The sequence below is a fragment of the Polypterus senegalus genome, chromosome 6 (assembly GCF_016835505.1).
Source record: "Polypterus senegalus isolate Bchr_013 chromosome 6, ASM1683550v1, whole genome shotgun sequence".
In the NCBI taxonomy this organism is placed as follows: domain Eukaryota; kingdom Metazoa; phylum Chordata; class Cladistia; order Polypteriformes; family Polypteridae; genus Polypterus; species Polypterus senegalus.
The window spans coordinates 176,464,901-176,480,733 of NC_053159.1; the positions used below are offsets into that span (position 1 = coordinate 176,464,901).

The 15,833-nt window shown below is 37.9% G+C and overlaps 1 protein-coding gene across 2 annotated transcripts in view; it reads left to right on the top strand.

Annotated features, from left to right (window-relative positions):
• dcaf17 (ddb1 and cul4 associated factor 17) overlaps positions 1 to 15,833 on the top strand; it is a 131,855-nt gene that overhangs the window by 70,638 nt on the left and 45,384 nt on the right. For both annotated transcript variants that reach the window (XM_039757614.1, XM_039757615.1), the window contains exon 5: positions 9,860 to 9,996. In XM_039757614.1, the coding sequence (XP_039613548.1) occupies positions 9,860 to 9,996 (137 nt within the window). The remainder of the gene's footprint in view (positions 1 to 9,859; positions 9,997 to 15,833) is intronic.

Consider the following 15,833-nt stretch of genomic DNA (forward strand, 5'->3'; position numbering starts at 1 on the left):
TCGCTTTGTTATTGACGTGTCATCTAGAATGTATACAATTATTGTCCTGATAAAATTTATAAGAGCTAAGAGTGCAGGAAGTGTGTCTGCCAAAAGCATTCACACAATTAAGAGCTGAGAGCACAGGAACTGTGTCTGACAAAAGCATTGACACGACTGAGGTTAGATGACCGAGGTCTTGTTTGAAAATAGTTGTAAGTAGGGCGTGACTTGAAAGTATCTCATGTTAAAAGTCTCCTTCTCACGGGACTTCATACCGCCCCAATGTTTTTGGAATCTTTTAATTCTCGCTGGCAACACGAATTAGAAGATCTACAAGTCTCCGACTTAAAGTTTAAATCCAAACAATATATTCGATCTCATTTCGCTGTTCCGTTATTTCACAGAGCAATAATTTCCGTTTTTTGTGCTAATGCTATCTTTACTATCCTTTTTTGAGACTTTCAAATTGTCGTACTTCCATTATCTCTAACCTGCTCTGAATGTGTATCGCGCCGTTTTTGGAATCTTTTAATTCTCGCCGGATACACCTCTTCATTGGGAAGAAACACTACTTTTTTTTTTCCCTGATGGCAACACAAATTAGACGAATTACACGTCTCTGATTTAAACTTTAAACCCAAACAATATATTTGATCTCTTTTCGCTGTTCCATTATTTCACCAGATAATTCTGTTTGCGCTAATGCAATCTTTCCTATCCTTTTTTTTTTTTTTTTTTGAGACTTTTGAATTTTAGAACTTCCATTTTCTCTAACCTGCTCTGCATATGTACCGTACCACCGTCACTTCAGTACATTAAAATGCTAGAAAACTTTTTGCAGCCCCAACTGGAAGAAATGGATGTGGTGGATGCCTGGTTTCAACAGGATGGAGCAACAGCCCATACAGCCTGCATGGAGATCCATGCAAGTTTTGCAGGGAAGCTGATTTCCCTGCGCGGCGATGTTGAGTTGCCTTCACGTTCGCCTGATCTCGCTCCATGCAATTTCTTCTTGTGGGACTATCTCCCACATCACATCTGATGTAGGAGACCTTCCGTGACAAGACCCTGAAGATTGCTGAGGGTTGTGTTGGTGTTACCTGTGTTCCCAGAAGGAGGTGTTTGATCTTGCAGCCTGGATATCACCGAGAGGAGTCGCAGCATACGGCTCAATGGCAACTCTGGTTTGTACCGGGAACAGGACGGCTGTGAGGGCAGGTAAAGAAGAGTTTGTTAGAGGAATCTGTGAGTCGCAGTCAGGGCAGCTGATGGAACGGTCCTTACGGATGACACTGCAGTTGTGACCCGCTGGGCTGGCTACTTTGAGCAGTTGTTCAGAGCTGATCCTCCGGCTAGGACTTTGGATATCTCTGGGTCCACGGTTTTTGAGGCTGATCCTCCAATTACCTGTGAACCACCCAATCTCACTGGGATTGCACTGGTGGTGAACCAGCTGAGGGGATAAAAGGCTGCAGGGATCTGTGGTATCTGGGTTGAAATTCTCCAGGCTTGTGGTAAGGTTGTCCTCCTGGCATTGCAAGCAATCTTTGCTTCCATTTGGGAGACTGGCATCATCCCAACTGACTTTAAAACTGGACTTTTCGTCCTTATCTGGAAAGGGAAGGGTGATCGCCTGGATTGCGGCAACTACAGGGGGATAACACTGCTCTTGGTGCCGAGTAAGGTCCTAGCTAGGGTCGTCCTCAGTAGGATCCGTGATCACTTGCTGACCTACCAGCGATTGGAACAGTCTGGTTTTACGCCTAAGAAGTCTACCATCGACTGCATCCTGGCACTGAGGGTTTTCATGGAGTGCAAACGTGAATATCAGTAGAGTTTCTTTGCAGCCTTTGTCGATTTTTGTAAAGCATTCCACTCAGTTGATCAAGCTGCCCTGTGGGACATCCTGAGGGTTCGCGGGATCCCCTTGAGGTTGCTGGATATCATGGCCGGCCTATACACTGGTAATGTGAGTGCTGTGCAGAGTGGAGGCAGAACCTCTGTGTTTTTCCCAGTTGATTCTGGGGTTCGTCAGTGGTGTGTTCTTGTTCCTACTGTGTTCAATGCGTGTATGTACCGGGATCCCCAGTTGTTTCGTCGTGTAGTGGGTGCAGCAACGTGCTGTACCAGTGCATGCTCCCCAATTTGACTTGACTTGACTTGGGGCTATCTTAAGTCGAAAGTATACACACACCGACCTCAAAACTTTGAAGCCTTCAAGGACGCTATTCACCACAAAATTGCCGCTATTCCCCTTTAAAAGGGCTGAACGAGTCATGCGAGCGTTCAGAAATCGTCTCGAAGAGTGTATTGCTAATGTTGGCCACCACTTTAAAGACATCATGTTTAAAACACAGTGGAAAAAAATCTATTTTGTATACCTTTTCTTGCGTTGTAATGAAATTTATTTTATCTTTTAGCGTTTTTGTAGAATAAACATTTGAAATGTGGCACTTCTTTTTGGCTCACCCTGTACAATAAATCATCTTCTGAATTGTGCTGATTGATGCACCATGCTACTCAAATCATTCCATAGTGGTGGACATCCACAGACCAGTGTTTAATTCATGCTGAGTCACATGTAAAGTTTTCCCATTTCCCTTCTAGAATCTACAAAAGTGTATTATTGATAAATTGATAATAGTAGCTATGAGCACATGTCTGGGATAGATTGGTAACAGACATAATAACTTTATTTAAAAAATGCATGGTTGGATAAATAGATACATACTGTAGATATGTTGCTTCAGCCATTTGTGGCACAACGTATGTAATCCTTTACGTGGAACTAAACAGCACGCCCTGCTGATGTAACATATTGTAATAACAATTATTTTAATAGTTTTATTTTATTTATCTTTTTCTGCTTCATTTTCATATATGCTTAATCAATTTCAGAGACATAAAAACAGGTGCAAAGTAGGAACCAACTCTAAAAGTGACATCAGTGCCTGAGTATTTGCATTAACACAGTTCTCACCCCTATAATGTACTTTTACTTGACCTTATTTCTATAACAGAAGCTTATACAAATTAAATATTCATTTAAATATGCAGTGTAAGGATTATAGTTATCCCATCTCCTTCCAAGCAACTAATTTAATAAAAACATACTTCAGCATAATTATTCAATTAAATATTCCAGGTCTTCACTGATGAGTGAGGTGTGATGATTAAAATAACTTCTTAATGGCTTTATATTTCATTCATAAAAACAGAGTGAACTCCAGATGGCTAGCTGGCAACCAATGATTTTCGAAGTGGCATACACCACCGTCTGTCTAGCTGCTTCCAGTCCCTAGCAGGACTTTTCTTTGCCATACTATGATGGAGAAGGTCAGAACAATTACATTAATGGACATGTAGAAAATTGTGACTACATTCTATAACTCTCCAGATTTCTCAAACCAGTGTTTGTCAAACATTATTTCTTTAAGGTTCCCCAGCATACCATGTAGATATGTTACGGCCCTCCCTACACAGGCCATAATATTATTTACCCTCTTGTTGTACTTTTGCTGTTGTCTTGACAAAGGTGCTTATTTTTTAATTTAAATGTATTAACAGATTCTGTTTTTTATACTAGTATTATTACACGGCCTGTATATTTAAATCTTTATATATAAAAGAAAAATACTACTGACTCACTCATCACGAAATCTCCCAAACCAGGACTTGGGACTTGAAATTTGGAATGTAGGTTACACTTGGCCCATAAGTGCTCGCTAAGAAACGGTTTTAAAAATTTTGTGGTCCAAGAGCAAAATTTCTTATAGTTTTTTAGACCCGTTTGTATGTCTGTCCGCTTTTCACGAGAGAACTACTTAACGGATTTAGATCAGGGTTTTTTTCTATAATTTGCTTGAACATTCCATTGATATTGCAACTTTTTCATCACACTAAGCATCATATTTCGCTTGCGGTACCGATTTATTAGTGCGAATCTGAGAGAGACTCATCGGGCTACGGGGTGGGGGCAGTCACTCATCTGTCTTCCTTGGGGCGTAACCTTAACTTCGCTTAGTTAGCAAACAAGAGAACTACTTAACAGATTTAGATCTTTTTTTTTCTTTCTATAATTTGCATGAACATATCGGTTGATTTTGCGACTTCTCTCATTGTGCTAAAAATCATAGTTTGCTTGCAGGAGTGACATATTTGCGCTAATCCATGACAGAGGCTGTGGGCCGAGGGGAGGGGGAAGAGTGACGTCAGGAGTAGAGAGCTGGGCCGGGCCCTCCTCACTGTTCTGTTTCCCTAATATGCAGGTGAAGCCGCGAGGGATGGCTAGTCATAATATAAATTTAAGAACCCATTTGAAGAACAACTATGTGTATTTAATTAAATGAAAGCAATTTTTACTAGTGCCTGAGTTTCATAATTATAACTTGGAACAAGTTGGCATTTATTAGGGATAAATAATACATTTTAATTACCAAAATACATAATTTTTCACTGCTGATTTTTTGAATAACTCACTTAGCTTATTATTAATCGTTAAATTATGTATACAATGATTTATATATTTCTGAAAACCAAAAAATATTTTTCAAGTGCTGTCACTGCAGACATTTTTTCATCACTTAATTACAGAAGGTATTTCTTTATCCTCTCAATTCAGCACTGGAGCATTTCCATCAGCAATAGCACATTTAACACAAGTGTAAATATAAAAGCATTATCTCTCAATGTAATGTACAATAATCAAGTCAGCGGAAAAGACAATGACATCGTGTGAGGATGTGAGAAGGTGGCAGAAAGTTGGCCAGCCTTGATAACCGTGCAGCTTTAAAAAGTGAGCGGATTAGCAACAGCAATGTGTATCGAACTGCAACTCCTTCATGAGACCATCATGTCTTTGTTTTGTTAAACACAACATTTGTTTACGGCAATGTGGCATGTCATTTTTCTTTTCAGAATTTCATAACGTGCCCCTTTCCCATTCTAACTACAGGTTAGTAGATGAGTTGCGCTGAGCGGTACAAAGAAACAAAGCATTTTAATGTCAGGTGGAAATGTGATCCTTCTTAATTTATATACTAATGTAATCTGTATATGAAACTAATGTTAAAGGGATCTTTAAGAACACTGACAGTCATTGTTCACTGTATTTGACATACTGTAGTGACTTCTTTGTGGGTAAAGGAAAGGAAGACACGTGTCAGAGAATGTGGTTAACCAAGAAAAGAACGGTTTATTAAGGTGAGAGTTTCAAAAGGAGGGAGAAGTAAGAATGGTGCAGGAAAGAAATAAAGTAGTGAACTAAGTAAAGTCTCTGTCACTGTTCTGAGTGTCAGGAGTGCATTAACAGAACTGCACTGCTGTTGTCGGTTCCCTTTAATGAGAACATTTGTAACACTGTCTCTCCTTCTGGCCTATGCTTTAACACCGCTAGTCCCAGCCCTTTTTTTAATTGAACCCGGAAAATGCCACTTACTCCTCCACTTCACTGTCCGTTAAGCCCATTGTGAAGCAACACCCTTGCCTCGACCTCTTCCTCCCCAGTAGGGATGCTCTGATTAGGTTTTTTTAACCCTGATACTGATCACAGATTTTATGTTAACTTGATTGACTGATTCCAGCACCATTTTTTTTTCTTTATCCCTTTAAAAAAGTTTTAACACCTGCACTGCACCTGCCTGCATAACTAGACACCTAGAAGCATTATCTCCTATGTTAAAGTGTATTTTTATAATTAAACTATAGACCTTAGGTGTTAACTGTTCACTATTTATTAACAAAATGAAATTCTGTAGGCTTATTGTTCAGTGATCATAAAATTACTAAAATAAATAACATTTCCTAAAAATGCATACTTTAACTAATAAAGAATGTACGGAAATATTTATCCATAACATGAATGTCATAAAAGAAAAGAAAATAACTAAAGAATAATTACAAGCTGTCATATTGTTTAATTTTTTCTGTAATATACCTGAACAAGACTTAATTAAAAAAAAGTCATTTTCATCATTTCTCTAACAACAAAAAAATGATATATTCTCACACAGTCAATTAATTGATATTGGCAATTAAACACTACTTAAATATAAATATGCATGCACTTATAGGTTTTAGTAATTTTTTAATTGTTAATTTCACTATAGATTATTTGTTGTTAAAATAAACATTTACAATATTTTACTGGAGTGTTTTTTTTCTTCAGTGTATCAGCTAGACATTCATAATTCTTGAGGTGTAATTATAAATATGGGTTACTACTTTAATTATGTAGTACTTGCTTCTCACCAAAACGTATGCTGTATGACACACAACAATTAATAAATACAGTACAAATCTTTAAAAAAGACACAAATGTATCAAATGCTCATAAGTTGCTTATCAATAAGACAAATGACTAACATGCTTAATGGGTTTTAAGTAAAAGATTCGTTTTGCTGCTAAGCTAACAAGACTGTTGTTTACTAAGTTAGTCAGTCAGTCAGTCATCATCATCCAACCCGCTATATCTTAACAAAGGGTCACGAGGATCTGTAAGTATCAATTTCAAATTCATCTTTATCTTTTCTTCTTCCAATTAAAAATCTAAGCTGCTGCACCTAAAACAAGTTCGATGTCCAGACTCAAATGGTCTGTTTTAATTTAAAGACCAAAATAAAAAGGTCTGAATTCATTAAAGTAGCTTTTCTTGACATTTGTCTAAATTCACAGGATGACTTTTCCAGTTCCTCTTCCTCAGTTTATTACTCCACTTTCTTTAATGTAAAGGGTAATATTCCAGTTGTCTCTCACTCTCTGGTAAAACAAGCCTTGATTTGCTCTTCTTTGTTTACACTGCAGGAACTTTCCTGCCAAAAAAAAAACAGCTAGCTGGCTCAACTATCGTAATACCATACATACAGGAGTACGGCGACTAAATTACTGTAAAGCTTAGAAAAGCATTTTTGTTCGTCTGATTTAGATGGCCAGCCAATCAATCAGAGCATCCCAAGTTTATTGTTCTTTATTGGCTCCATTCGTTATTGAAGTTCATAGAGTTTAGAATTTTGATTGCTAGCTAAATAAAGGGAGAGTTCAGAGCATGTCTAAGTCTGTGTAAGCTGGTGCATCATCATGTTGTAGAAGGTCTTGTAACTGAAAAAAGGATGGGAAAGAAGAGGATGTAGGTAAATGCAATAAGGTAGAGTATATTGGCAGCATTGAGATTTAAGAATAATAATGAAAGATGAAGAATGACAGACGTTATTCAGTCATAGACGACGTTCATATCAGCAGGCTGAATTGACTCAAATCCGTTTTTTTTTTTTTTTTTGCCTTAATGTGACACAAATCTGATGTTTTCTGGGCTGTGTGGACACAGAAATCTGATCTTTTTCAAGTTAGATTTGAGTCACTATCATATGTTATCCTGGATCACATACATCTCTGATTTGTAGTCGTGCGACATGAATGAGAATAGTTAGATCAGAATTCATGTGTTTTTTTTCCCTATACTTCATCATCATCATCATCAGCCAGCACCAGAAGTGGGGAAAACAACAATGGAGAAGAGCTACAACTGTCACAATCTCACTATTACTGGCTCCTTTCTCATACCCCCACATCTCTTGGTACAGCAGTGACAGCAATAGCTGCAAAAATAGTAACAGCTAGCTATCTGGCTTTTTTTACGCCTTCTCGGCCTAATCATATACAACTGACCGTTGCTGTCCTGCAGAGCAAAATGTGATGCATACACTAGCAATTAGCACGTCCATTTTGTTGGTTTTAATACCATGAATCATCTCACAAATGTGAAGTTTTTTATTGATGGTGACGCAGATGACTTGTGAATAAACGTATCAATGTGCACATGCGTGCCATTTTGGAGGACAGACGTGTTCACATTACAGTTAGATACAGATCACTTGTAGTTACGTGAATCATCAAAATAGACAAATCCAATTGTAGCAAAAAATCAGAATTGAGCAATGAGGCTTGTAATGTTAACGTAGTGTGAAATATAATCAGTGGAGTAAAACCCTAGGTGACACTACTTTATTCATGCTGTAGAATATCTTTCAAGGCAGTGAAGGTAATACCAGCCTGCTGGTATCTATACTAATAAAAGGCAAAGCCCTCACTGACTCACTCACTCACTCATCACTAATTCTTCAACTTCCCATGTAGGTAGAAGGCTGAAATTTGGCAGGCTCATTCCTTACAGCTTACTTACAAAAGTTAAGCAGGATTCATTTCGAAATTCTACGCGTAACGGTCATAACGGTCGACAACGTCCGCCATGTTGAACTTTCTTATTTATGGCCCCATCTTCACGAAATTTGGTAGGTGGCTTCCCTGCGCTAACCGAAACCAATGTATGTACTTATTTCGGTGGTATGATGCCACTGTCAGCCGCCATATTGAACTTTTCAGTGGTCTTTGTTACTTATGGGCCCATCTTCAAGAAATTTGGTACGCGGGTTCCCAACGCTAACTGAATCCTACTTACATATATACGTCCATAGCCTGCAGCTCGGTCACCGTGTGAGGCGGCGTTTGGTCCCCCATCCTAATGCCTCCCACATTGTTGGCTGCCTGCCTATATAAGGCCATCCGTCGCTCCAGTCTCTACATTCCCTTCCTTGCTTCGCCACAGGATTCACGTCTCCCTGCCGATAACTACAGCCTTTTTATTTAATCCACAGCTTCTCCGCTGTTTTATTGTTCGTTTATTACGATTATAGTTATTGTTTAGGTATTTTAGACTTACTTTACAATTTTCAGGTACCCATTTCCTTTATCATTCCAACCGTACCCCCATTAACATGTCTATCGAAGTGATCACCATTGATCATAGAACTGTCACTTACCAAGTGGTTTCCATGTCCGGAGATACCACCTACCTTTTCCATTCTCTGTGTTACATATTGCACGGCCATATCGGGCTCACTCTTGATATCCGGAGGAACATTGTGTCTTATGTATTGAATGACTGGGACAGGTTCAAGGTGTGGACTGATGACAGTACAGGAGATAATTATACTACACAGGAACACTAGAAGAGTGAAATGCTTAAGCCCTTCACCTATAGTTCTGTATGTGAGTTGATGGCTGTCGCTGAATTGTTCGGTTGTCGCTTTAAAGTGTACCGAAATCGCCAAATATTTTACACCTTTCGAAAACCGCCAATGCCTCTTAAACATCTTAGACTCACAGGTGACGATTTCAGTAGTGGACACTTTGATGTTTATGAATGTTTAAACTCTCAAAAGCTGGATGTGAAGTTATCGATGAAACCGGTTGTATGCTTACAACGCTTGACAGATGCCGAATGTCACTTCAACACAAGTCCTACAAATACTGACATAATTGAAACAAACCATGAAACTCAAACCGATTATGACAGCAGCAATCCAAGCTGTGAAATTTGAAACAAGATTACTGTTCACATAGCCAACTGTACGTTGCATGCTCAAGAGTAAGCTCAGCGCACAGCTTGGTCATATTACAACCGGAGGGCCGAACTCACAATGTGGTATACAAAGAGATCATTAACAAATAATTATTGGTATATTTTCCCTCAGTTTAAAAAGGTTTAATTTTCTTCTTAATAAAAATTTTAAGTCAGTACTTCACCGCTGCGAAGTGCGATTATTTTGCTAGTAACTGAATAAAACAAATACTGTAGCTTTTTATGTGGTGGGTTAAAGCAGCACCTTGGGCAACATTCAGACCTGAGTTCAGTACAGTTTTGGACTTGTTAGGTAAATAAGAATTGATTAAGTTTGGACTTAATTGCCTTTTTTCAATTTTGTTTATTTTCTATAGGTGAATGAGCTATTGCTTTGTTTTGCTACTTTAAAAACATAGTGAAGGAATAGTTTGAATTTATTGGAAGCTTGATGCATCATTTATTTATTTATTTATTTTAAAGGGTGAAACCTTGTCCACACCAGCCGACAGTGAATCTTGCCTTCTTGCGCTTACAACCAACAACTGGCTTCATCGGTATTCCATCAAGACTGGCAAACTGCTGGGAAGTGTTTATTTGTCCTCTCAGTGCAAATTCAGGTAGAAACAGAAGCAGATAATTTTAGATTTACAACTTTTTTTTTTTATTGAAATAAACTTTTAAACATTTAACATTGAGGTCTTTTAAAATAAGCGTTGATTCCATTGTTTTACATGGTAAGAGGAAATAGCTTTGCTAAAAATGTGATTTTTAATAAGCATAAGGTAAAATAAATATTAATAATTTGTTTCATTAACCTCCACTTACAACTGTTAGAGAGCCATTTAATACATTACCTGTTATAAAGTGTTTGAATACTTTAATAATTTTTAATGCTGAAATCTAGTAGGTATGCACTTTAGTGTCCAGTTTATTAGACATGGCTGATTGTCCAAATTTCCAATCATGTGGAAATAAAAGGAATTCATATAGTATGCATTATATCATGGTTAAAAGGTTTAATTATTGTTTGTTAGTGTCATGTGTATTGTTTCCCTCATCAAAGAAACAGAAGCCCTCTTAAGATTTTGTCTGTCTGTCTATTTATCTATGTGTGTATGCATATATATATATATATATATATATATATATATATATATATATATATATATATATATATATATATATATATAGTAACAAGGCGCTATATAGGTGCCTGACCTGACACAGACTCATACCGGAGGCACGTTAAAATAAACATAATAACTTTTATTTTTCTTCACCTGTGGGGCACGTCCTCCCGTGTCCATCAGGCACAACACAGTCCCAAAACAAACCACACAAATAAAGGAAGTCACCACAACACAATCTTTTTGGCACCACCACTCCTCCCGGCAAGCTTTGTCCTCCACCTCCCGACTCTGGCCATTGAGTGGTGGCTGCTGGCCCCTTTTATAGTCTACCCGGAAGTACTCCAGGTGGTTGACTGCTGAGTTCCGGCTGCACTTCTGGGTGTGACTAATTTCCTGCCCATACGGGCTAAGGGGTTCCAGCTGCAGCACCCCCTATGGCAGTGCCTGCGGGACCCAACAGGGCTGCACCCAACTCCAATTCCCATGGAGCCCTGCTGGAAACTGAGGCACCGCTCCAACCCAGGGGGGCGGCCATCTAGCGTCCAGGGGGAGGTATTGCACAGTCCAAGGCTGCTCCCCCTTAATATATAGTGAAGGGGTGTCCCAGCCAGGGTCCACCACTATATATATATATATATATATATATATATATATATATATATATATATATATATATATATATATATATATAAAATATTGATGTTTATATTTGACATGTAGTATATAGCCCATTTATGTCTATGACTCCAATGTTTTTTTAGTGTGTAGAAGGCATTGGGCATCTCGTGGCCAAATGTGCAAAAAAGGAAAAGATCCAAAAAGGAAAACTCAAGCCGAACTTGTCAGTATGTGGTGAAAAATTTTTATTAAACCTAGAATTACGAGTGCTGCACCGCAATATACCATCGCAGAGAATGTCATGCGTCACCACTTCTGGAAAAGGAAAAGGGATGTGGTTACCATTAACTAAATGGCCTATATAACTTAAAATGGAAGTGCAATAATAAAACATGATTATAAAGAATAATAATCCTCACAGTATGACATCAAAAGTAAAAGTAAGTCCTAAATCAAATTCTGCATCTTCAAAAACCTTACAGGACTTATTAATACTGTACGTACAAAAATGTCACCATTCAATAAAAATATTTTGTAGAGCAAAATTTGAGAAGCAACAACTATTAATGTTTTAAAATATAACATCCATTTTGCTCTTACATATCGTACACTATGAGTCTATACTGCCTGTTTTGAAAAGGAAAAACAGCTGCACTTTTAACTTTTTAATGTTTTATTCCATTTGAAGACAGCATATAAATGAACTGTTCTAACCACATCATAGATTTATGTAAAATGTGAATGAAAATCCGTCTAACTGATAATCTTGTCTGAATGGTTTAGCCAGTACTAAAATATTAAAGATAAAAAAATCATTTATTAGAAGTATGATTACTTATTCAGGAAATAAACCTTTTTTTGTTTTCTTCACTAACTCTGTATTCACTGGTCAACAGTAGGGGCACATTGGAAATGTCTATACAACATCCATCCATCCATTATCCAACCCGCTATATCCTAACTACAGAGTCACGGGGGTCTGCTGGAGCCAATCCCAGCCAACACAGGGCACAAGGCAGGAGACAAACCCCGGGCAGGGTGCCAGCCCACTGCAGTCTATACAACATTTTGTGCCAAATGTAACATGTTAAATTTTTAGTTTGTCATTCTCAGTTATTCTGCATTAAGGTACCCTTTATCCTGGTTCCAAAGTTTGATTCAAGTAATGTTAACCAATGTGCGGATTTACCTAAGCAACAAAACGATTTTCTATAGCAGATATATTGGATAACATTACAAATACGTCAAGAACTTGACTTTCTGTGCTTCATCCCACCAAACCGCTTCACAGAGCCTAGGTGCTCTAGTGTGTCTGCTTGCCCTTGCTAAAAAATTGAGTCCCAAAAAGTTTCTGGCAATTGCTAGGCACCACAGATATCGTTTTTGTCGTGTGGCAAATCCAAGAAAAACATCAAGAGTAACAACAAAAGCTGTACTTAACCTACAGTGGCATGACAGATGTCTTTGACTCCATCAGTCAGGTTTCCTTTTGGAAGATCTTCTCTGGACTTAAATGACCCCACAAATTTTACTTATCCAGAGGCTGATTCATCACCAGATGACTCCAGTTTTCCTTTGGAATAGTAAACAAATCCTTTTTCCTTTTACAGTAACAGTGTTGTTTCATCACCATTTACCTCCACTTTATTATGCTTTTGATGGCCAACCAATCTATGTACCATAATTTGAATACCACTTCAGTGAATAATAATAAATATTCTATATATTTATATAGCACATTTATCACTACTCAAAGCCCTTTACATAGTGAGTGGGAAGCTGCTTCAACCTTCCTTGCCTGTAGTCTAAAAAAAAAAAAAATTCTTAGATGATAATCTTAGACCTTTAGTATGCAAAGTTTGAAATCTGGCAGAAATTTTTATGTTTTTGTTAGACTTTAGTACATTTTTTTAACCAAGGTATCATTTAATTGATTTTAAAATACAGCCGATGCATTCCTATATTGTAAATGGCTATTACTATTTGAAATTATTGATTATTAACATATAACTACAAAGTCCCCTTTTCAGCACCAATAATCCCAGTGCTCTAATGGTAAACTCTCTTAACTCATGCTTAATTTATCAAGTTTAAATGCTAATTAGTTATTAGAGAAACCTTTGTAATTGCGTTAACATAGCTGATGCCTGTTGTTCTGCTCAATAAAAATAGCAAATTATCTTCCCTGGGGTTGCAAAGAGCTTGCATTCCTAATATTCAATTCTGGGCTCATAAATGATTGAAAACAATAGAGCTCTCTCAAGAAAAAACATCAGTCTATTGTTTTTTTTTTTTCAAAATGAAGGTAATTTCATGCGACAGATTGCCAAGAAACTGAAAATATCATACAAAGGAGTTCAGTAATGTCTTGAGAGAAGAGAACGAACTAAATCTGACCAGGATAGAAGAAGCAGCAGCGGAAGACCAAGGTGAACAACTGCACAAGAAGATTTATACATCAGAATCTGTAGATTGAGCAACAAACACCTTACAGGTCCTCATTTGGCTGCTTCTTTAAGTAGTATATACCAAATACTAATATCATCTGTAATAATGAAAAGATGACTTTAGAATGCTGGCCTTAGAGGCAGACTTTCAATTAGAAAAGCATATCAGAAGCTGGGAAATAAAAAGAAAGCATTAAAATGAGCAATAGTTTGGAATTGCCCAGAAATTCACTGTCCAACGTCTGTGTTCTTTGCCCATTTCAAACCTTTCTTTTTAATGTTGCAGATAACACTGCTGTTTGGTGTGTCCTTTTTAATGAAGCAGTCAACTAAGACCTATAAGTTGTTTGTTTCTCAAACTACACACGCTGATGTATGAATTCACTTATGCACTTTGTGCATCTCAGCCTTCCACATCTTTCTTACCTGGTTAGATCTAGTTTCTCCTCTTCTTTTATGACTGTAGTGGTCTCCTTTGTAAGAAATGTTCAGCTCCTTGATAATCTGTCACATGAACTAACCTTCATTTTGCAAAACAACAACAGACTAATGTTTTTTCTCAAAAGAGAGCTCTTTTGTTTTGACCACTTTTGAACCCAGGATTGAATTTTAGGGATGCCAGTACTTTAAAACTTCAGGAAATATGATTTTTGTGTGATATTGGTCAAAATAACAGGTTTTAGTTGTGCTAACACACTTACAAAGGGCTTTCTAAAAATTAATTAACATTTAAACAAGATGAACTATAAGAGATACCCATTAGAATACTGGAATAATAGCTGCCAAAAATGAGAATGGGTGAATAACACATAAATTAGTCATTTAAAGTTGTAATTGCCATTTGCAGCATTAATAATGACTTAGCTCTATTTTTAAACCAATTTAATGGTCCCTCAATAAAATGTATCAACTTCTGTCAAAAATATGAACATCTCTGGGCAATTCCTAACTTTTGAACACTACTATAGGTGGTTTTTCCATTTTTGTACCCTGTACATACTTCAGAGTGCTATATACCAGTTTTCTGAGGCATGCTACAGTCTAGGAATGTTCTGCAACATCTGCAAAAACCAAGGTCGTCTAATGAGTTATCCCTGGACAGGTACTATAAATATGGCCCTGGGGAAAAAGAATTTCCATAGAAAATCTCGAAAATGTTGACCACTTTACATACCGGCCTAAAAGGGAAATATGAAGGAGGTAGACCAATATCGCATTATATGTGCTAGCATCTACTTCAGAAAATATGAGAACTATGACATCAAGAAGGAAGCTAAACCAAAGGTGTAAAAGACATTCATGTTACTACTTTCCAGGATGGTAGCAAGAATGTGGTTACCTATTGTGGTTACCAGATAAACCCTCATGCACTGCAGTTTCTACAAACCTTCAGGAAGTTCTTTCCTATAAACTTATGATGATTGACACACCAATCCCAGTGCCCTCAAAGTGGCTAGCGTGATCCTGCATGCCTGGGTCCATGAGTTGGTCGTAATAAGCAGTTCAAAGAATACCTTAAAGGTCTGCCTTACAAACTAACAAAGCAACATCACTACCAGGAAGACTTCAGATACAGAACATCCTTTATGATGTCATGTGGTCACCAAGTAGAACTTTACTCTTAGACCAACTACCTCTAATTGGGTAAACCACAGATGGCAAGTGAAAGAAATTTCACCTTCGGTCCCCGTTGTTCCAAGTTGTATGGCTCAAGGATTGAACATCTCGACTATTTATGTTTACACAGGTAAAACTGTTGTGCATGATTCTGATTTTGGGTACCTGCTGAGAGAAAAGATATGCGTAGAACTCTCAGAAAACACTTGGGCTATTTTACTAAATGCAGCAGAAACACATAGTCATTTCATGAAAGACTGCACACTATCAAAATGAGCAACCTGATGTTCAAGTCACACTCAAAGGGTCAAGGATTTCTCTTGGATTTGACTTTTGCAGGGTAGTGGCTTTTTACTGACCAGGTTTGTTTGGCCAAATATTATATATTTAGTATTGTAATGGATGGCCGGCCATTTATCCCGGCCAATACCCCCAAGCCGCCAGGTGGAGCCCTCCTTGCAGCGTGGAGGTCCCCAGAAGACCAGCAGGGCATCATGGACATTGGAGTTTTTATGCAAAGCCCTGCTGGATGCCGTGGGGGCCACAGGAGGGAGCTGCAGGGAGGACCGAGGGCTTCTTCGTGCCCTGTGACCCGGAGGTTCGTCACAGGAAGAGCGACGGACTTCCGGGTTGAAGAAAAGA